The following is a 21,484-nucleotide window of genomic DNA, read 5'->3' as shown; positions in this document are numbered from 1 at the left end:
CAAACTGGTTGCCAAGTGCCCAAATCGTGATCACGTGACCGCAGGGACACCGTGATGGTCATAAGTGTGAGGATCAGAGTCATAATTCAGTTTTTTCAACACCATTTAAGTCTGAACCATCACTTAACGAATGGTTGTTAAGTGAGGGCTACCTTAACTACTATTACCCACCCATGAACCCTAAAACGGCAAGTATCTTGACCTCTGCTAACAGTCACATATTTAAGTAGGCACCAGGGAGAAAGCTCTTGTTGGACATAATCACCAATACACCCTTAGACACACTGCTAGATAAAGTGATAACTTTTCATATGTAAACCTCTATATGCAGTTTGAAGTAGTAAGTTCTACAGCCTACCCTTGTGAAAGGTTATAGTTGGGTTCTGATTTGGGCAAAAACAAATGTTCAAATAATCCAGATATTACTAAGCAAAAACCAGAAACAGAGCCATATTTTGAGTGGGATAGGCAGTGACTAAATTTGAAGAATAAATAAATAAATAAATGACAAAAAAACAGAAACTGGGTATCTAAAATGAGGCCAAGCAGCCTATGCTTGTTTTTCATCTATGTTTTACATACAAGCCTCCTGTCCTTCTTGGTTCTTCTAGTCCCCAACTAGACTGAAATGCTGCAGACCTGTCTTTTTACACAATATGAATGGTGTTGGATACTAACAGAAATTGAACTAATATTTCAGTCTGAGAGATGATGTAGGGAATAAAGCACTTGGATCTATTTACCTGAGTCCTTACTTCAAGGTTTCTGATGCTCTACAAGTATAATCCAACTCAGTAAAAACTAGCCTTTGTAGCTTAGTTTTTTTCCTACTCTAGTACCTTCCAGAAATTCAAGGAGATGTGGCTCAAAATTCTGGGAGACATTATCCAACTTGTCTGGACAGAATTGGTTAGAGAAAGCTGGACAAAAACAGACTTGTTTTTATGGCAAATGATTCACAAATAGGGGGGGGGGATTTCTTTTCCAGATTTTTACCTAAATTTAGTAGATTGTTGTGAGACTTGCATACTTCATATGCACAGCTAAATTTCTGAACTCACTGGTACTAGTTCCCTTCATTCTCTGAAACCTTCGTTCTGCAGCTTACTGTGTGCCCTTTAATACCTATCTGAGAATGGAACTTTGCTGAGTGGCGTTGCCCCCTGAGTCATAACTGTTTCAAAAAATAAATAATCAGTATGAAGTGAGTAGGGATTTTGAGGCAAAGGCCAATTTTGGAAAAGTTTAACAGATTAAATTACAATACCAAGAAAAGAAAAGGTTCTATAGGTTATGGCATGAATATCTGTTGTTTTTTTTATCAGTACTGTAATATGAAAATACGAACATGGGAAAATGCAAAGGTCTGACTTTATGAGGAAATAAGCACTAGACTGGCAGCGGCAGCGGTGGCTGCGGCTGCTGCTGCTCAGCTACAACTCCCACTATTGCCAGCCAGCATGGTCCAAGTTGAGGAATTCTGGGAGTTGACTGCATAGTGCCAACCACTGTATTGTGCCTCTTCCTCCTCTACTTGGGCCTGGATGAGATTAACTAACAGGGAAGGGAGTAGAGTTCTGAGGAGCACTAGGGAAATGAGTTCTACATGTTAATTATCTATAGCAGTCCCATGTTACTGTCCACATAACTGATTGCTATAAGTATAAAAGTTGCATTTAAGCTCTGAGGAAACATGATCTCACAGTGTCTCACACACTGATGCAACATGGATAATGGGAATCCATTTTTATTGCACAGATTCCTCATGAGAGTGAGAATTCCCCTAAAGTCCATAAGAGGCTTATATGGAGAAAAAAGACATTCAGCTGCAGAAGTTATTTCTTAATGGAGGAGCTGCCAGGAGGAGCTGCATGACTGAAAGGAGGATTAATTTCTGTATTCAGTGGCTGAATGAAATGTGCCTCTCACAATTCCAAATATAGAGCAAGCATACAAGGTACTGCAACAGTGTTCCTCCATTACAGAACAACCCAAGGACATTATTATTTAATGAGTACTTTCTTCATAAGAAACTGAAGTTCTGAAGGGAGTTCTTTTTATATACAAAAAAAAAGAGGAAAAGGGAAGAAGCCATAAGAGTGTACAGTTCTCAAGTACTAAACAAAGCTAGTGTTACATGACATATTATTGGATTATTAACATTTAAATCAGTGTTTTTCAAACTTGGAAAATTTAAGGTGTGTGGGCTTCAACCCCCAGAATTCTCCAGCCAGCATTCCACACATCTTAAAGTTGCCAAGTTTGAAAAACACTGATTTGAATTATTTTATGGAACAGAAAAATGGAAAATGAAGCCTATAAACTAATATCTGACACTACTATTTTTAAACAGTTCTTCAAATCAGACTCCTTGCAGTAGGTTTATTCAAATATAAAAAGAAAGATTAGTTCTTCTGAACATTGTATAATTGATAAAGACGATATCGCACCATTCTTGCATATTATAGTCATAAAGCACATGGTGTCCATTTTCACTGATTTCCAGTTTCTTAACCGCTGATACACGGTATCAAAGTTAGGTAAAGAGAGTATAAGGTAAAATCTCCTAGGTGAGATTGATTCCTGGCGGCTTCATGGAAATGGTAGCAATTTGCCTTTTCCCTCTCCCTTTTCAAATATATAAACACCCCTCCCCATTGCAAAAATTAGAGCAATGTCTCCATCTCTTGCTGGAGAGCACACCTGAGGCTTCTGGTTGGCCACTGGGACAAAGAAATTACTGAACTAAGATGACCTGCTTCAGCAGGGGTGCTGTTATATACTTACTGGCTAGATAGGAAATTGTTACCATTGTTGTTGTTGTTGTTTTATATCTATACATTTTATATCCATAGAAATATGGCATATGGTAAGAACCAATGTGGAGTATAGGTGAAGGTGTTGGACTAGAAGTGGAAAAATTCAGGTTCAAATCCACCCTCAGCAATGGAAACTCATTGGGTGACTTTGGGCCAGATTCTCTCTCAGCCCAGTATGTTTCACAAAGTTGTTGCGGAGAAAAATAGGAGGGGTGGTAGGATATGCTGCTTTCAGCTCTTATAACTTCAACTCTAAGTAAAGCCAGAGTACAACAAACAAACAAATAAATAGGTCAAATTGTCTTTTACTGTATTGACATTCACGATGTACCTTTTTTTTTTTTTTTTGGTGCCTTGGAGTCAGTCTTGACTCCTGGCAACTTGCCTGAAGTTTTCTTGGTAAAGTTCTTCAGAAGTGGGTTGCCCTTGCCTGCTTCCTAGGGCTTTGAGAGAGTGACTCATCCAAGGTCATTCAAGGTACCATGGCAGAACTAGAACTCACAGTCTCCTGCTTTCTAGCCTGATGCCTTAACCATTATACCAAATGTACATTACAACTCCTTATTTCATGTCTCCCAATACTCTTAACATTAAATTTCCAAGTCCTGAGATATACCTACTGCATATATGCTTATTATTTTGTAAAGAACATATAAAATTACTTTACAGAAGAGAAAATTATGGAGCTTAATATGCAACCCTGTATCTACATGTCAAAAGATATTGCAACCCCACAAATAGCCAAACTGAAGATATTGCAGCCCCACAAATAGCCAGAAACAATATTCTAATCCTATTAATTGAATTTTTTTATTTTAAATTTACATAATTACAAAATTATTATACTGTATGCATTTCATATGTAGGCCTGTATATATTCATTAACAGTGTTCATAAACTAAAAATAAAGAATGAAACTTACCTCTTTAATGTGAAGTTTTCCAGGTTTGAAATAATTTTTTTAAATAAATTGTGATCTCCCAGGGAACCCCTAGTGACCTCTCGTGGAACCCTTGGGCTCCACGGAACCCTGGTTGAGAAATCCTGATCTACAGATAGATGAAGAAGTTCATATAACTATTAAACATAGTGGTTGCCAATATGCAGCTTTGATAAGAAAGCTGATGGAGTTTTTAAAGGTTAATAAAAGAACTCCAAGCAGCTAACAGCAATCTTGCAGAGTAGAAGCGTGAACCAAAAAAGGAACTTGCACATTAAGCTTAATTACTTTCAGAAATAAATTCAGTCTTCACATAGTAGTTAGATGAAGAAAAGTAGAGATAGCTTACTTTTATTCAGTAGATCTGGATACAAGAAGCTTCATAGTAGAAAGTACTAGTTCTTTGTAGACACTTTCTATGGAAATAGAAAATCTGCATCAAGCAAGATGAGAGTGACGAGAGCTGCATTCTGCAGCACCTCCTGCTTGCCCGTCTGCCAGAAGGGTAATGGAGATTGTTAATCCCCAAGCCCAAGAAGAAGGAGGAAGTGGAAATCAGGTGACGCAGGTGACATCCCACAAGCACAATAGAGATGCATTTACTAGAGAGATCCCCTCATGCTTATGAGACAATGCTGAGTTGACCCCTGATAATTCCAACAAAACCTTCAGTTTAAAAAATGCAGGAGTGAGGTCAGAAAGGCAAAAATTTAGATGACTAGCAACTGAGACAAAATCCAGCAAGAATTTTTTTTCAAGTATGATATCAGCAACAGGAAGACAAAGGAAGTGAAAGGCTCACTGCTTATTCCAAATTTAGAAACACTGGAGAACATCTACATTGGGAAAGGACTTGGGTGTGGTCATTAGCAACAAGCTGAACATGAAGCAATATGTCAGACAGTTGCTAGAAGCTAACGATTCTGGTCTGCATTAGAAATGCTGTATCAAAGATGGATTGAAATCTTTATTTCCTCTACTCTGCATACCTACAGTACTGTGTACGATTCTAGGCACCAGATATCCAGAAGGATACTGTATTTATAGGTTAGAACAGGTGTTTGTGTTACCGAGTATGGATGGGCAGGTGCTGCAGCAGGCACTACGGAGAGTGGGCGGGTGGACAAAAAAGTGGCAGGAGCAACTTACAACCACCTGCTGGCTTCCCCATTGACTTTACTTGTGGGAAGCTGGCACTGAAGGTTGCAAATGGGGATCATGTAACCTCAGGATGCTGCAACTGTCATAATTGCAAGCCAGTTGCCAAGTGTCAAATCATGATCATGGGGGGGGGGGAGATAAAGAGGTGTAGGTGTTGGTGTATATTATAATGGGTATAAGTTACAGCTATCTAAAATTCAGTTAAATAAAGAAAAAAAATCACAGTATGATCAGTAAAACAGGCTGTCTATGGAGGTTGTGAGTTCTCTATCCCAAAGTTTTATAAGAGGCTGGAAAACTTCCTCTTCAGGATGGTTTAATTGGTTTTCCTACACATTTCGGATTGTTGGACTTGATGATCCTTGTGATTTCTTCCAACTCCACAATTCCATGATTGTAGGATTCACTAATACTGCTCCTTCATTTGAAAGATGCTCTGCAGAGGCTAAGCAACAAACAAGGAGGGCACAATTTGTACATTTCTACCAGTTTTATTAGCTTTATCATAAATCAGCTAGCAAATTACATTAGAATTGAGAGTTGCCAATTAGGCAAAAAAGAACTACAGAGAAAGAATCTGTTGCCTGGGGCTTAGACACAGCCAAGTTGTACAGGTCTGCTGCCATCTGATAGTCTAGAGCTGAAGAGTTGCATAATATCCAGTCCAGAGGTCATTAGTTAAAGATCCATTTGCAGGGCAATGAGGCAGGAGAAATCAGTAGTGTGAAACCAGAAAAGTGCAGGTATAGCATAGAGTTGTTTCCAACTATGGGAGGGGGATCCGGCTCACAAATTTACAAAGGTAGGATTCATGGCTTTGTCCAGTCAGAGAACTGCACACCCTTTCCTCTTTAAGTATTCATGCCAACCTCCGCTGCTCCTCCCTAAGCTGGCAGCATGATTTTGGGTTTTGTACTCTCTCAACGTCAAGTTCTGACTCTTTCCTATTTGAATCAGCAATCATCTGTGCTGAACCTGATTCACTCATAGGTGGTTGACAGTCTGTTCCCTCCTGAACTCTGCAGGCCAAGGATCTCCTCTTAAGTTTCAGGATTGGAGGAGTACATAACATAATGCTACTTCCAAATATTACCAATCATTGCTACACCAAGACCTATATCATAACCTCTGTAAGGATAATCATAATCTCTATAAGGATATGATCGGTTGGAATACAACTGTTACTAACAAGTCTAATAAAATCAGATGGCCTCATTCTTCCCATTCATTTTTCTAGCATACATCACTGACCAAAGCAATCATGGATATGTAGATTCTGGTTGATTGGTATAAACATTCAGGAAGAAAGCCAGGTTGGTGTTCTTGCACTAAGATGACCCCTCCCCCCAAATCAGCAGATGCATTATGATTGTAACAGCTAATTCTGTGCAGAAAGATGCTTTATATGTCATGATGGTGATTTCAGGTAGATTCCACATAAAATCATGGAGATCCAGTTGTTTCCCCATGTTCCTTGGTCCAAATTTTTGCACCAGAGCAATAACAGAAAGCCTCAGATGCATGGTTGTTGCAGATAATTAGATGATGATAGACCTATGATTGATGCTAGTTTCAGGTGCATCCTCTGTAAAACAGATTCTGTGAGGACCTGTACACCAGATATTTTTACTTCACAAGAATTCCAAAATTAATCAGAACTACGACTGTATTATTTACTTTTCACAGTGGGCACATTTTGTGATGTGATGGTGGTTTCAGATGAATCACACAGATTGATGTTTCATTTAATAAATTAGACTTTCACTGTCTTTCCATAATAGCTATCTTCCCCTTTTTCTCTTCATACTTCTATTTTGTTTTTTTTCCACATCTTTCTGTTGTCTTCCTTTCTTGCTTGTCTGTCCGTCTGTGTTTCTCACTTTATTTTCCCATCTCTCTTTCCTATTTTTTTCTTTTAGTTACAAAAGTTGTGAAGGCACAAGACAAGCCAATTCTTTGACAACAGGAACATAAAAAGCTAAGAGTAATCTCTGCTTGGAAGAATTCTAAGAGAAACATATAATATAAGGTGCTTTGGAGACAGTAGAGCATTGTATGAATTGCCAACTAAAATACGTGTTTTTTGAAGATGTAGAACCTACAGACTCCTTTGCTCCATTCTGGCATTACAAAATGATAAGCAAACAACTCAATTTCCTCTCTGTTTAATCATATTGATTTTACTGACCTCCTTGAATGTAGCATGATTGTTCACAGCAGACTGTTTGGGAATAAATTTATACACTAGTCATAAAACACAATCTTACTTCTGGATTGGCTAGAAGGTCTCTGTTTCAGACAATTGAGCAGGATTCGTGGAGACTGCTCCTTTACTTGAGGGCGGCTGCTGTTCCCTTCCACTCCTGAGATTACTCTTTAATACACCACCAGGAAAGGTTGCTGTCTTTTCTCTGGATTCTCCACATTTTCTTTCAGAGGTGAACATGCTTAAGAAGCTTAATGATATTTTCTTTTCATACTATATTTAAGACACTGCTGTTCCTCTCCATAAATTTACTTAAAAACTAAGCAAAAAGATTATTGACCAGCATTAAAGGTGGACATTTTATTTTTTTAAAGCCCGCACTTAGTAAATTTAAAAAGAGGCAGCTGGCCAGCATTTAGGTATTTGGACGCTTATTCCAGAAGAGCTAGCTTTCATACTACTGTAGGCCTCGCTGCGTAACACGGCCACTGTCCGGATTAGCGGTAAATGCAAGAACAGACCAAACGAGGAGACACCCGCAAGTCCGCCCTAGAGCCCGTCACGCTTGACAAATCTTCTCATTCCCATAGAGCACGAGCCCGTTTGCACCAATCCGCGGGGCAGAGCGTCCAAGAATCAGCCAATGGCGTTTTGGCTGGAGGCGAACGTCCTCTATAAAGAGCCGGTGCGGCACGTGGGCCTCAGGCGTTGGGTTGGTTTTCTAGTGTGCTGTTGGTACGTTGTAATTGAACCCCCTCCGCAGGATTTCGAAGTTTTTCCTTTTCCTGTCGGAATGTGCTACCGTGGGAGGTTTCAGTGTATTGGAAGTTGAAACAGAATGTATGATGATCGAGTTTGTAAATGGTTTGCATCAGAAAGGAAGCGCATAATGAATTTTAGGAAGCTTTTCCCGGAAGGTAACATGGGTAAAATCAAATTGCTTCCTTTAAGTATGTTGTAGATATAACGTGGTTCGCCATCTCTCAGAAGCGCTAATTTCTTGCTGTCTGAGGCGCAGATGGTGTTTTAGGGTTTATGGCCCATCTCCCTTAAGTTATTCTAAAGGCGTCGCCAGTATTTTCTATCACTTACTTGATTTAAAGAAAGGAAAATGTTGGCAAAGGGGGAAAGTATATGTGGTAACTAAGACTGAGCCATGTTGAGATTTAAGGGAAATTTTTATCTTTTAGGTGCTTTTGAGAGCACTTTAAGCTGCTGTGTGAAGACTTTGTAGTGCAAAGACAAATTGACACTAATAAAAATGGCCTGCCATTATAGTACTTTTCCTTTCTAAGTCTTAGAAGATGAAGTCACAGCCTGACTCAGTTGTGTTACATGGGGTAACAGTTTAAATCATTGGGCCTGATTGATTTTTTACTTGAAAGGAGTATATTAGAATCCTCTCAAAACTCCTAACTTTACTGATAGATGTCAGAGCATTTATGACCAAGAACTAGTTAATGCAAAAATAACATGTTTTAAAACCACTTAATTAGAGCAGTGTGATCCACATCTCACTGCAGACTGTTTTGCATTAATAGGGTATGTGCTGAAGATGTAGCTGTAATCCATAATACCATTGGATGTTATATGTTATGTAGAAAATAATGTATAATGAAGATAAACTCTAGTAGAAGTACCATGGTATTGAATATAAAATCTTAAGTATTCACAAATATATAATTGACTATATTCCTTTTAAACTGCATGTGTGAGAATACTAGAATTTGACTGACAGTGGCAAAGATCCAGAGTTGCATGCCTTAATGCTAGGCATCTTTCCTTAACTTGATGACCTCCAGATATCAGCTCCGTAAATCCAGTGGCCTTGCTGGCTAGGGAAGTGAAATGTAATCCAAGATACCTGGAGAACACCAATTTGAGTAAATCTGCATTAGCAAGTTTCACCTCAAACTGAAGGGATTCTCTCCACTTTATGCTAATTGAGCATATTGTTCAAGGAGGGAGACATTAAATTTCTGTTTTAGGTAGGCCCACTCAAGGCTTTCAGCATAAGTAGTACTTTAGATCATAACTTTTAAAAGGAACGTAAAATGACTTCAGTTGAAGTCCTGTGTATACTTAATCATACTTAGTCTAAATAGACTTCCATAGAGAAAGTATAATATGTGTGTATGTGATGTTCTACTTATTATAAATTTTAAGGTTGTACATTTCTTTCTTTTCCATGAACTATAAATTAGCATATTATATTTGAAGTATATGATTATTATTATTTTGGCCCCTTTAGGTCAGTGCTGAATCCTGGTAACTGCCTGGACAAGTGTTCTTGGCAGGATTTTTCTGAAATGATTTGGCATTGCCTTCTTCCTAGGGCTGAGGACTGGCCCAAGATCACCCAGCTGGCTTCGTGCCTAAGGCAGGACTAGAACTCCCGGTCTTCTGGCTTCTAGCCTGATGCCTTAACCACTACACCAAACTGGTTCTTTCTATGTGATCTCTGCCTTATTTTAATGAAAACTTATGCTTATCCTTTTAAAAAAAAAAAAATACAAGGCCATGGTTTATAGGAGATTATTCACTTTATGAGAGAATTTATTTTGCTTAGTATCCTATAGACCACACTATTATTCTTCAGCTCACTTTATATTTTATTTGTACTTCATATTAATGTATTCACACAGTTTCCTCTTTCTGTTCCTCTTAATTCTTTTACTTCATTTTATCACTTTTCAGATGAAGCTGTACACAAACTACTGGTCAATGACCATAATAAAAGTTTTCAATTTTATGAGAGATTTACTTATTCTGAGGCACTTTTGTGTTCTCATCAAAGACAATATTTATCTGAAATCTATAGTCCTGTGACTGTAGATACATCAAATCCATTAGTGGTAGTATCTTCCTTCTTACCTGTTATTAACCATCAAAGGGAAAGCTGTTGCTGTGGCCATAGTGATTCTGAAATGAATGCCCACAGACTAGAAGTTCAAGAGAAGCCTGATATTATTCATATTCCTTCAGGTGAGTTAAACTTTTATCTTCAGAGGATTTGTCACCTTTTGTCACAATTTTGCAGATATAATTTTTGTTGCATGGAATGTTATTATAAAATAAAGCTTAATTATATATGTTTGCTATAGAAACGTTCTGCAAAAATAGTTTCAAACTGATTTGTGCAGATATAAAATTTTAAAATAACTCATTAAATATTCTGTAAGGGTTCAGGAGCTGTACATTATAGTCCTAAATATAAAAGTAATTACTCTTAGAAGCTTAGGAGAGAAAAACAAACTTCCAATTAATTAGTCTTGCCCTGTATGTACTTGGTCTCCTGCTATTCTGCTTGTTTTCTGTATGTTTTAATTACCAAAATCCAGCAATTAACAAACCACTAATCCTTATTTTTATAATGAGTTTATCTTGCCTTTAAACAGGTGGAAAGGCAATAGTTAAATCCCATCACCTCTCAAGCAGCTTTGAGAAAAATACATTTAATAAAATTGCCGTTAATGTAATTGCTTCAAATAACTACCCTGAAACTGGGATCATGGAACACAGAGTTGAAAAAGATGCAGATACATCACCCATCTTGAATGTATCACAAGAGCCAGCACGTTTCCAAAAATATGAGCTTGATAATACCTGCAGTGATCTTCAAACAGGAGCCAAGTATTCAATTTCAAGCCAGTCATGTTACTTAAGTGCCTCATGTTTAAACTTAACAAAAGAGAACCTAAGTTACTTTAGTTCATCACTCAATGAAGAATTTAAATATGTACATGAACAGCAACACAACATTTCAAGTGCAGTGGAAAATACAAATGGAATAGAAATTAATACAGATTCCTCCTATTTTAAGGAGAATGAGAGTGAATACAAATGCAATTATTTCGATGATGACTCCCAGTTAGAATACCACAGCACTGAAGAACAAGATTATGTTGATTGTGACTGTTCATATAGGCAGGAAACAGAGAATTCAGAGATTTTTCAAGAAAATGAACTGGTAAATGAAGGTAGTGTTACAGATAACCAGCAGCTATTGAACAAAGTTGAAGATACATTTTCTACATCAGGTTGTATTGTTATGGACCATTACAATTGCAAAGAAATAGCAACATTCCCCCAGATGCTTCAAGATGTCAGTTGTACAGAGAATCAGTATATTCACTTAGATGAAAAAAGAAATGAAAGTCTTAGCATGTTTTATAGTATTGTTGAAGATTCATCTCATGTTAATAAAGAAAAAAATAATTCGGAATTATTTTTGACTAGCAAAGCTGAGATAGAAGAAAAGATTAAAGTAAATTTTCTTACTGATACAGCACTGAAATCTATTATGCCTACTACTAAAGAAATGTTTAAAAATATATATCTAAATAAAACTGGAAATCCACACATATTATGCCAGGAGAGAATTTTACTGCCTTTTCCTCAGGTTTCTCATAATCCAGAAGGTTCAAATTCATGCGCCTACAAACCATCAGTTGTAGTTAATGCTGACATAGAGAACTGTGTCTACAATTCCTGTGAGCATCATGGAAATTGCACTGAGAATTTTTCTAGCGCAGAATTGAAACGTATCACAAATATGTATCATGAATCTGGTAAAAATCTTCGAAGTGCAGTTAACCAAGCTACTGATGCAACTGCTGATTTTAGAGCTAGTTTTACAACAAGCCGAGCCATTAATGTCAAGAGTTCAGTGGTATCTAAGGCACAAAACACTGTGATAACAATGATGAATAAATGTAGGCCCAGGGAATGGCTGGGTCCAGAAATAATGCCTGTAATGGCTGACTACAGAAGTGTTGCCTGTAATACAGACTGGTCGTGTATATCTGGCAATGTGGAGATGATTGACTCACAAATAGCAATATCTGATATATTGGAAGATTGTATTACTAGTGATGCATCAAAACATGGATGGAAGTCAAACCCTGAGGTAATTGAAAAATACTCGGAAGCTTGTATTTAGCAAATTATTTATTTGCACTTCTAACAATTCTGTGTAAAATGTTGCATGAGCTGGTGAGGTTGTACAAAGAAACTTTAGCTCAGAACAGATTTGGGGAGGTACTGTAATGCAGAACTCCCCCCCCCCATTGTGGAGGGGTATCAGATTTGTTTGCTTTTTAAGCGGAAGTCCATGATTATATTGATTTTATAGATGCTAATTTTATCTATTTTAAATATTTATAAAGTAGATAGTAATTATGATTATAGATTAAAATTCTCATCAACAGTCTTTCTTTTCCCCTTTTCCCACTGCATGCCTCCCAGATCAAAGTGTGGTAGGAAATCTGTTTCTCTAGTAATTTCAGTTCTGGCAAAGAGTATTAAATACATATCCTGGTTTCATTTTGGAGATTTAAGTATCCACACCAGGGCTTTCTGAACAAATCCAGTGAAGAATTTCGTGGCATCAATTGTAGGACTGTCTCAGTATATCATGGTCAAGCACTTATTGTAGGATTGATTGGAAATTAACAAATGGAGGGAAAAGTTACTGTTACGAATCAACCACTCACTTGCAGATACATAATTTTTTAAATAAATTAATCTTTCCAGGATCCTATGGAATGGAGTAATAGCAGTAGCAAAGATTTGAATGAAATTCCATACAGGTATGAATTTGTTTGTTGGTTTGTTTTTCAAATTTCTAACACCGCCCATCTCTCCCGAAAATGTTTTTGTTTAAAATCTTAATGCTTCATAGACTGAACAGTAAGATTCTGTTCCTAATAATGATCAATGGGAAAGATTTTCAGAAATTTCCTTTGCCCATATGCTCTCAGGGATAAGCTCAGTGGGGTACTTCAGGGCTCTATCCTTTCCCCACTCCTATTTGATATCTACATGAAGCTGCTGGGAGAGGTCATACACTGGCTTGGGGTGCAGTATCTTCAGTCTACTGATGATGCCCAGTTGTACATATTCCTGGGCTGACCAAACAATGCTATATGAGTCTGGATGGGGGAGAATTCAACCTTGGCAAAACAGAGTTGCTGTGGGTTTTAAGGCCCCCCCGGTTCTGGGGATTTTCCATCTTTAACTCTACATGGGTACAATTTGGGGGTCTTCCTGGACTCTCAGCTACTGCTCAAAGAGCAGGTGACAGCAATGGCCAGGGAGGCCTTTGTACAGCTTCATCTTGTGCATCAATTGCACCCATTACTGGACCAGGAAGCCTTGTTCATAGTGATTCATACCTTAGTCACCTCCTGTTCAGATTATTGTAACACACACTGCATTGGGCTATCCTTGAAGAGCACTCAGAAGCTGCAGCTAGTCCAGAATGCAGTGCTGTGGACAGCTTTTGGCATTTCTTGTTATGCCCATGTAACACTGCTACCCTGCAAGCTGTACTGGTTCCCATTAGACTTTCAGGTACAATTCAAGGTAGTGGTCATCACCTATAAAGCCCTCCTTTATAGAAACCTCTACTAGATCTGGTGGGGCAGGCAGAAGCAATAAGAGAGATAAGCATTTCTCTTATTGTTTCTGCCTGCCCCACCAGATCCAGTAGAGAGGACAAGCTCTGAGTCCCCTGTATTAAACAGTGTCGTTTTGTTGGACCCCAGAGTCATGCCTTCTCAGTGGCAGCACCTGCCCCGTGGAACAGCATCCCCCTGGAGATTTGGATGGCCCTAACCCTGTTAGGAAGGATTAATGCCTTAGCAAGGCATTGAAGATCTGGCTGTTTTCCCCAGCCATTTGGGTCGGGGTAGATGAGTTCTGCTACTATTGATGGTGAGTGGGGTTAACAGCTTATCCTTGGGCACTGGGGCTTATATTTGGAAGGTTTCTTTGTTTTAATCTTGTAAGCCACCCAGAGTCATTTATGTGAGATGCATGGCTATATAATGGCTATAGAAGTGAGATGGATGGATAGATGGATGGAATAAAGAGCAGCTTGGGAAGTAGTATTAGAGGAACCTGGTGAAAATCTCCTTTCCTTCCACTTCCATAAATACAGTAGCTTGCTTTCTTAGCGGAAACATCAGCTGTTCCATTCGTGGAAGACTTCTGAACCTAAGCCCATCAAAATTAACAAGGTTACAGTTAGATCTGAATAAGTGAATAGTTATATTTGAAAACAAATCGAATACACAAAAATAATTTAATTAAAAGTTCATTGCCTGCTTCCTGGGGTTGAGAGAGAGTGACTGGTCCAAGGTCACCCAGCTGGCTTCATGCCTAAGGCAATGAACTCACTTAAACTTGAACTCACGGTCTCCCAGGTTCTAGCCTGGTACCTTGACCACTACACCAACCTGGCTTCCATCACTGAGAGAATAGTTGACAGGAATTCTTTTTTAAAGTTTAAAAAAATAATTCTAGTTCATATTTCTTGGTATGAATATTAACTAATATTTCTGCTGAAAGGATGATGCAGCTATCAAAAGAAATAAATCATTTGCCAAACTGTTGTAAAGAAATGCTACAGAAAGCCATCAAAGCTGAAATGCAGCTTTTAAAACTTCGTTATCAGATGTTTCATCAGCACTGCTGGCAGACTTGCAGACTTTTTATGAAAGGAAAGGAAAATATATGCAGGTTTGTAAGAAATGACACTTGAAATAAGTAGCTGCTATGTAGAAGGCACAATATTTGGTTGTAAGAGTGCAGTTCCGTACAAATTTACTCAAAGTCCCATTGTATTACTCCAGAAAGGAGGTATAGGATTACAGCATCAGTTTTGTACCTTTCTCAAATTGTGGGTATGCTTGATGCTTAAAAGTTTCCAGTTGCCACAAAGTAGCTACTATGGTTCCATTTTTTCTTCTGTAAAGGGTGTATTTGCTTATCTTCCTGCCTCTCTCTACTTTGTTTTTTCCCCACATCACCTATATTGCTTTTTCCCATTCTTGTTTCCTTCTCCATGTCTCCAAGTTTTATATCCTCACCCTGCAGCCTATTGTTGGTGTTATTCCTTTAAATATATGTTTGAGTTCCAGAAGCAATGTGAAAAAATGAAAACTGTCATAGCCAGAAACGAAGAGTTTTCTGTGTGGTTACTTCAGTCATCTCTCTGTTTTTCCTAACGTTCCATTCAGATGTGCCTTCCAGGAAGGTATGGCAGTTACGTCACATGACAGAGAATAGGTTGTATGGTATCCTTTCAGGTACTTGAAGGGTACCACCAGGACCCCCTTAAGTCTTCTGTTCCAAGATTAAACATACAGTAGCTAATTCTCAGCCTCTCCTCATAGAACTTAATTTCCAGTTATTTGACGGTTCTTGCTGCCTTTTTGAATCTGTGCCAATTTATGTGAGTACTTCTTAAAAGTCTCCACCCAAATTTCATGATTTTCAGGTATCATGAGTTTTATAAGAACAGCTAAATATACCAGTAGTATACTTTACATACCTGAACAAGAATGGATACAATTTATGCCTGAAAGGGGAAGTTTCTAATAAAAATGTAATTTAAGGGAAGTTGAGTAAGAAAACTATGGCTGGAAAGTATTTTGCATACCTATGGAATACTGCATTTATAGTATTTAAAATACTGTCTTAATTTTTAGTTCTCCACTTGGAACTGGAAAACCGTTATCAGAAACGTTATCGTCACAAGATAATGAAGTATCTTCACTGCACTTTGTGAGTTGGCGTTTGGGTTTTTTGCATATTTCATTACCTTTTATCTGTTTGGGGTCTTTTGAAGTAAGGTATTTTGAAAGCAAATTCTAAAGTACAACACATCTTATTTGATTGCATACCTTGAAGCATGTATACTGTTATATCTTGAAAATAAATATAATAAAGTTGACTAACATGTATTAACATGTATTAATTCATTTTTTGTCTGAAACTTTTCAGTTTCCAAACTAATATTCAAGTGTTGAAATTTAAATAACAAAAGCAATTCAAATTCTATTACCATAATTCTGAGGAAAATTCTCAGGAGAATAAATGTAAGCCAAAGAATTTGTCTAAAACTGATCACTATGAAGAAACACAGAGCAGGAAATTTGCCTAAATATAAAAAATTAATCACAGTGCCACAGAAAACAAAATTCAACATAGACTTTTTAATAGATTACAGCACAAAAAAATGAAAACAGTGACCCTCAGCAGTGCCTTTCCAAGAAGAACTTGGAGGAGAGAAAAAACAGTATTGAAGAGAAAAGTAAGTTCAGCTTCTTTCTATAAAGTTTATGCCATAACTCATAACTATCAGTGTTTGAGTTTAGCCGTACTTAAAGTGTCAGATGTAGTTTCTTTTCTGATACAGAGAAAAAGTACGTTAGCCAGTTTGAGAAAGTAAATTTAAGAAAGTTTAGAGAGCCAGTCTGGAGTAGTGGTTAAGGCATCAGGCTAGAAACTGGGAGGTGGTGAGTTCTAGTCCCACCGTGGGCACAAAGCCAGTTGAGTGACCTTGGGCCAGTCACACTATCTCAGCCCTAGGAAGCAGCAATGGCAAACTACTTCTGAAAAACCTTGCCAAGAAAACTGCAGGACTTGTCCAAGCAGCCCTCAGGAATCAAGACTGACTCGGTGCCAGGAGAAAAAAAAAGGTTATTGGGATTATTAATTACCATTCTTACCATTCTATTTTACGATTATTTGCCACCCGAAGTCATTTGTCTGAGATGGGCAGCTATAGAAATTGAATTTAATAAATACATTTGCATTGAATTCAGATTTAATTTTGGGTGGTCATTTTTAAAGAGACACTAGATAAGATTAAAAGACTATTTTTAAAATCTGTTCTGTGTGGGACAACAAGGAAACTCTCCTTTTATGATCTAACTAGACAACCTGTGACTGTTTGGGTCATCCTTTCAGAGATATTTCCTTGCCTAAACAAAGAAACAGAATAACCACAGGTGGGTGAGGAAGCAGTGGGAGCAAGATTGACTTCTGACTTCCTGCTGGCTTCCCCATTGGCTTTGCTTATGGGAAGCTGGCAGAGATTGTTGGAAATCACTCCTCCTCCTCGGCTGACCTGTGGAACTGCTTGCTGCTTTGCTGGGGTGAGGGGGAACAAAGGGAGCCATGGACCATGGGAAAAACTGCACCCCCGCTCCCCATCCTGGCATGTCCCCAAGGGCCCCCTCCCTCCAGGGAGGAAGAGTGCTGATCTGTCAACTTCCATCGCCCCCCAGCCAGCAGGTATCCAAGTCACTCCCTTGTTCTTCCCTTGCCACCCATCGCCTTTAAGAGAATTCAGATTTTGGCATCAGTTCCAAAGCAGCCAATTGCCGCTCGCCCACCAGGCCTTGCCGCCAGCTAATTGGGTGCAGGGGCCAGAGGGAGAGAAGAAAGAGGGCAGGGATATGCCCCTCCCATCTTCCCTTGTGCTGTGCAACATATGGGTTTCTGGGAAGTGTAGTTGGAAGATGCGGTGGTGCTGAAGTGGCCACAACTTTGCCAAATTTCAATCCCACAGGAGTCACAGGCCCATGCAGTTTGTGGATTTTGGATGCATTCTGTAAGTTAGCCCACTTGAGTACCTTGGTTCAAAAATTGTTGCCCTATGATGCACTGTTTTGCCCAATTGAAGGTTACAAACAGACAAACACATGGGGTTTATAAGTTAACACCAGCGTTTTGGATTGTACTTGGAGCTGAACCAGTGATCAGTGCAAAACCTGCAATGTAGATGTAATATGTGCTCAAGAGCCAGTTAAAACATGGGTCACTGCATTCTGGACAAATTATAATTTTGGAGTGGTATTTAAATGAATGCTTGTATACAGTATTTTATAGTATTATAGTAATCTATCCAGGTGGTGGTAAGAGCACAAGTTAATGTCACCAGCTCTCCTGTGCAGGTAAGGATACAGCTTGTGCTCCAGGTAGAGCTGGACAAAGACTCCTCTAATCACAGGCTCCACCTGCTGTTAAAGCAGGAGTCGCAAATGCAAACAGATTGTCAAATCATAAACCTGTTCCTGAAGAGGTAGTGCTTCTCTGTCCAGAATTACAGTGGTGCTGGAGGAGACCCCAGTGTACAAACCCTGTCTTGCTTGGGCACAGTTTGAGCCATCTACACCTTGACAGCCTCCAGGCACCAACATAGGATATCAACAGCATTCCCCCCACAACCCAGGATAGCAATGTATAGTTGTGTATCATCAATATATCCCAATAACTTATGTTCTCACAGAGCCACATGTTCAATCCTCCATTATGTGCAACAGCCAGGAGGGGCAGAGGTCCAGTCCACTTGCAGCAGAAGGCAGTACCTTATCAACTTCCTCTGAGCTCACAGGTCAAAAAGAATCCCAGATGAGAATACAAGACAATGTGTTAGTCAGATTCTGCCCACGTGGAGTCAAGATTATGACAACTTCAAGTCACTTTATCAGCAAAGGGCTGTGCAAATTGTCCACAGCAGCCATGTGGGAGACGTCTCTGATGATTTCTCCCTAAACAGGACTGCTCAGTAGTAGTCTACCAGTGCAATAACGGAGGAGAAGTAGGTCCGCTTTGCCTCCCTTATCGCCACTGTAGGCACATAGCTGTGCTTGGCTGAGTTTGCCTTTCGCTTTTTCTATCAGTAGTCCAGACATAGTTTCTGGCACTTCTACCAAGACTTCAGTAAACCAAGGCACTGACTAGCATCAGCACCCAGAAAGAGGTTGCTTGGGGGCAGTAAGAAGTATTACAAAACTTCTTTGCAACCTCTGATGGTTTTACTAACCTCTACTTCAATAAACTCGAGTTTATTTTTAAATATTATTTTAAGGTTCTTTAAATACACAAGAAATCAGTGAAGAGTGGTTTGATGCTACAGAGAACCCAACAACAATTGAGTCATCAGTTTTGTGTACAGACCCTCTAAAGTGGTCTGCAACAGGTCAGTATTGAGTTTGCATTCATTTGTAATAATGCAGATAGTGTTGTGAGTTTTGATTGCCTTTTTCCTGGAAGCATAGGAAAGCTCTTTTTTGTGGTCTTTTGTACAGTCCTATGCACAGATCTATCCCTGCAGAAATTCTTTCTACTGGTAGTCCTCGCTTAATGACCATTCATTCAGCGACCATTCAAAGTTATGAACAGGCTGAAAAAAGTGACGTATGACCAGCCTGAGGTTACAGCCATTGCAGGCCCCCTGGTCACCTGATCAAAATTTGGGCACTGCAACTCCCCCACCCACCTATCTCCACCCTCCATCTCTGCCCTTTTGGCCCCCTGCCACCTCCACTCTGCCACCTCAGCTGACCTTGCCATCTTCTTGTTCTCGTTGCTGATGAGGCATGCCTGGCCTGGCTGCTGGGCTGGCTTCGGCTGCAGAAAAAAAGGAAACTGGTAAAGGCAGACCCTTTGCAAACAGCTCTTTGGTGGGGCTGAGCTAGCTTCACATTTCAAAAAGGAAAAAAAAAAGCTTTGCAAAGGGGCTGCCTTACTCAGTTTTTTGTTTTTTCTTTTTCTGCAGCCAAAGCCAGCCCAGCCCAGCCAGGCTGGGCACACCTCATCAGCAGCGGGAGCAAGAAGACGGCTGGGGCAGCAGGGGAAAGGTGTCTCGGAGTGCAGGGTGGTGAGGGTAACTGCAGCTGGAACTGGGCTGGGGCTTCTCGGGGCATGGCAAGCAGTTCTTGGGCTGCATGCTGCCCCACAAGGCAGGGTGCGGGGCAGCCAAAAGGGCAGAGATGGGGGGGTGCCTTAACCACTACACCAGGCTTCTGAAGCTTGTGAAGAAAAAGTAATGTATCCATTTATATTCTCAAAACAAGAATAACAAAATGTGCAAAAGCAAAATTACAGTAAGTTAGTACCTGTGTACTTCAAACCATAATATAACATTTCAAAAACGATAGTTCCGTTACGCTAATATAACTTTAAAAATTCAGTCCACTACAGATGTATGGGTTACCAATACACACTGACAATTAGTATTATTAATTTGTAAAATAAACACATAAGAATGGGTTAAAACTTTTCTCAAAGTGTTCTTAGCAAGAGTTATGCTTTTCATTTGTGCTACAGATAGAAGTGATGTGGGGATGTGATTCCTTGATAAAGGAATATTTTATTATCCATATTGTTTATTTTTGATTATTTTTGTAATGTATAGTAGGAATGTAAGCCACTCAGAATCAGTTGATATTAATATTACAGAATGAATTCCATCTGGGGGAATAGTAGTTAGCTATGAGAAGGAGGAGTCTCCTTGAGAGGAGGAGGAGTCAAATCAAATCAGATCTTTTTCATGGTCATAGACCAGCAAGAGGAGTTATGTTCATAGAAATGAGGAAAGTAAAAAGCCTAACAAATTGAATCCTAACAGGTAATATGTCACATTCAATCACTGGTTACAAAAATTCAGGAGTTTGGTTGCACCTTTTCCAACAAACAAATTTTACTAAAAAGCATAAGTTTTCGTGAGCTGCAGCTCACTTCATCAGATGCAGAGAGTGGCTAAACTGATTAGGATTTAAATTGAGGTGAGATGGGGAAGGGGAAATATAGGCTGATTATGCAAATGCAGGTTCCTTGTGAGACAAATTGCAAGTGATTTATTGTAGAGGGCAGGGTATGATCTTGAGGGACAGGCAGGGCTGCAACTTGAGGGGGCCAAGCAGGGCATGTGCCCCAGGCGCCACGCTGGGGGCACCATAATGAGTGCTGGGGGGCACCAAAATGGGTGTAGAGTCCATGTCTGCCCCAGGCGACACCCTAGTTGCGGGCCTGGGGACAGGAGGAAGAGCTGTTGCCAAGACAGCGGTGAGATAAAAGAGGACTGAGCCCGGAGTAAATGTCTCAGACAAGACCCTCCCTAGTTCTCACAAAGATAGAGGGAGGGAGGAGGGAAGCAGATTCAGACTCGCAAGACTCTGTTACTATAGGTTTACAATAAAAGTAGTACTGACCTACATGATATTGGATTCCTGGCCTTTTGGAAGACTTTCCTTGTTTTTCCTCGTCTGTTTACATCTTCAATGTCTCTGCAGATACTGTAATTCTGCTTCTTGTCTCTTCTAACAGCTCTCTGAAATTCTTTGATAAGTTCCTTCCTGAGATCTTTGTCTTTCTTGGCTTTGGTTTCCTGGTAATTTCTTTGGTTTGCTTCCTTCTGTTTCTTGATATTTGGCAGTCTCTTTTCATATTCATCCTTAACCATTTCTTTAAGTTCGTTCTACAGTTCCTCTGATTCCCAAGCAGTAAGGTTCAAAGCTATTTCTGATGTTCTCCTTGAAAATGTGGGGTATTTGCTCAAGATCATATTGTAGAAACTGTTTGGCTTTCTTCTTCCATTTTAGCTTAATTTGGAACTTGCACATGAGCAGTTCCACCGTTAGCCCCTGACCATGTCTTTGCTGTTATAATGAGTTCTTTCATCTCCTTCCGTCAATAATATAGCCAATCTGATTTCTATGTCCTCCATCTGGTGATGTCCATGTATATAGGTATAGTTTTGGTTATTTGAAGACTATGTTA

General features: G+C 39.3%; 1 protein-coding gene across 1 annotated transcript in view; it reads left to right on the top strand.

Annotated features, from left to right (window-relative positions):
• Positions 1-6,333: 6,333 nt before the first annotated feature.
• The window catches only part of RBM44 (RNA binding motif protein 44), a 30,859-nt gene continuing 15,708 nt past the window's right edge, over positions 6,334-21,484 (top strand). The window contains exons 1-8 of the mRNA XM_063302858.1: positions 6,334-6,346; positions 7,717-7,833; positions 10,525-12,035; positions 12,662-12,717; positions 14,480-14,650; positions 15,622-15,697; positions 16,136-16,226; positions 18,792-18,902. Of these exons, the coding sequence (XP_063158928.1) occupies positions 6,334-6,346; positions 7,717-7,833; positions 10,525-12,035; positions 12,662-12,717; positions 14,480-14,650; positions 15,622-15,697; positions 16,136-16,226; positions 18,792-18,902 (2,146 nt within the window). The remainder of the gene's footprint in view (positions 6,347-7,716; positions 7,834-10,524; positions 12,036-12,661; positions 12,718-14,479; positions 14,651-15,621; positions 15,698-16,135; positions 16,227-18,791; positions 18,903-21,484) is intronic.

This window comes from Candoia aspera, chromosome 1 (genome assembly GCF_035149785.1).
Source record: "Candoia aspera isolate rCanAsp1 chromosome 1, rCanAsp1.hap2, whole genome shotgun sequence".
Lineage (NCBI taxonomy): Eukaryota > Metazoa > Chordata > Lepidosauria > Squamata > Boidae > Candoia > Candoia aspera.
This window is presented reverse-complemented; position numbering and strand designations above follow the sequence as displayed.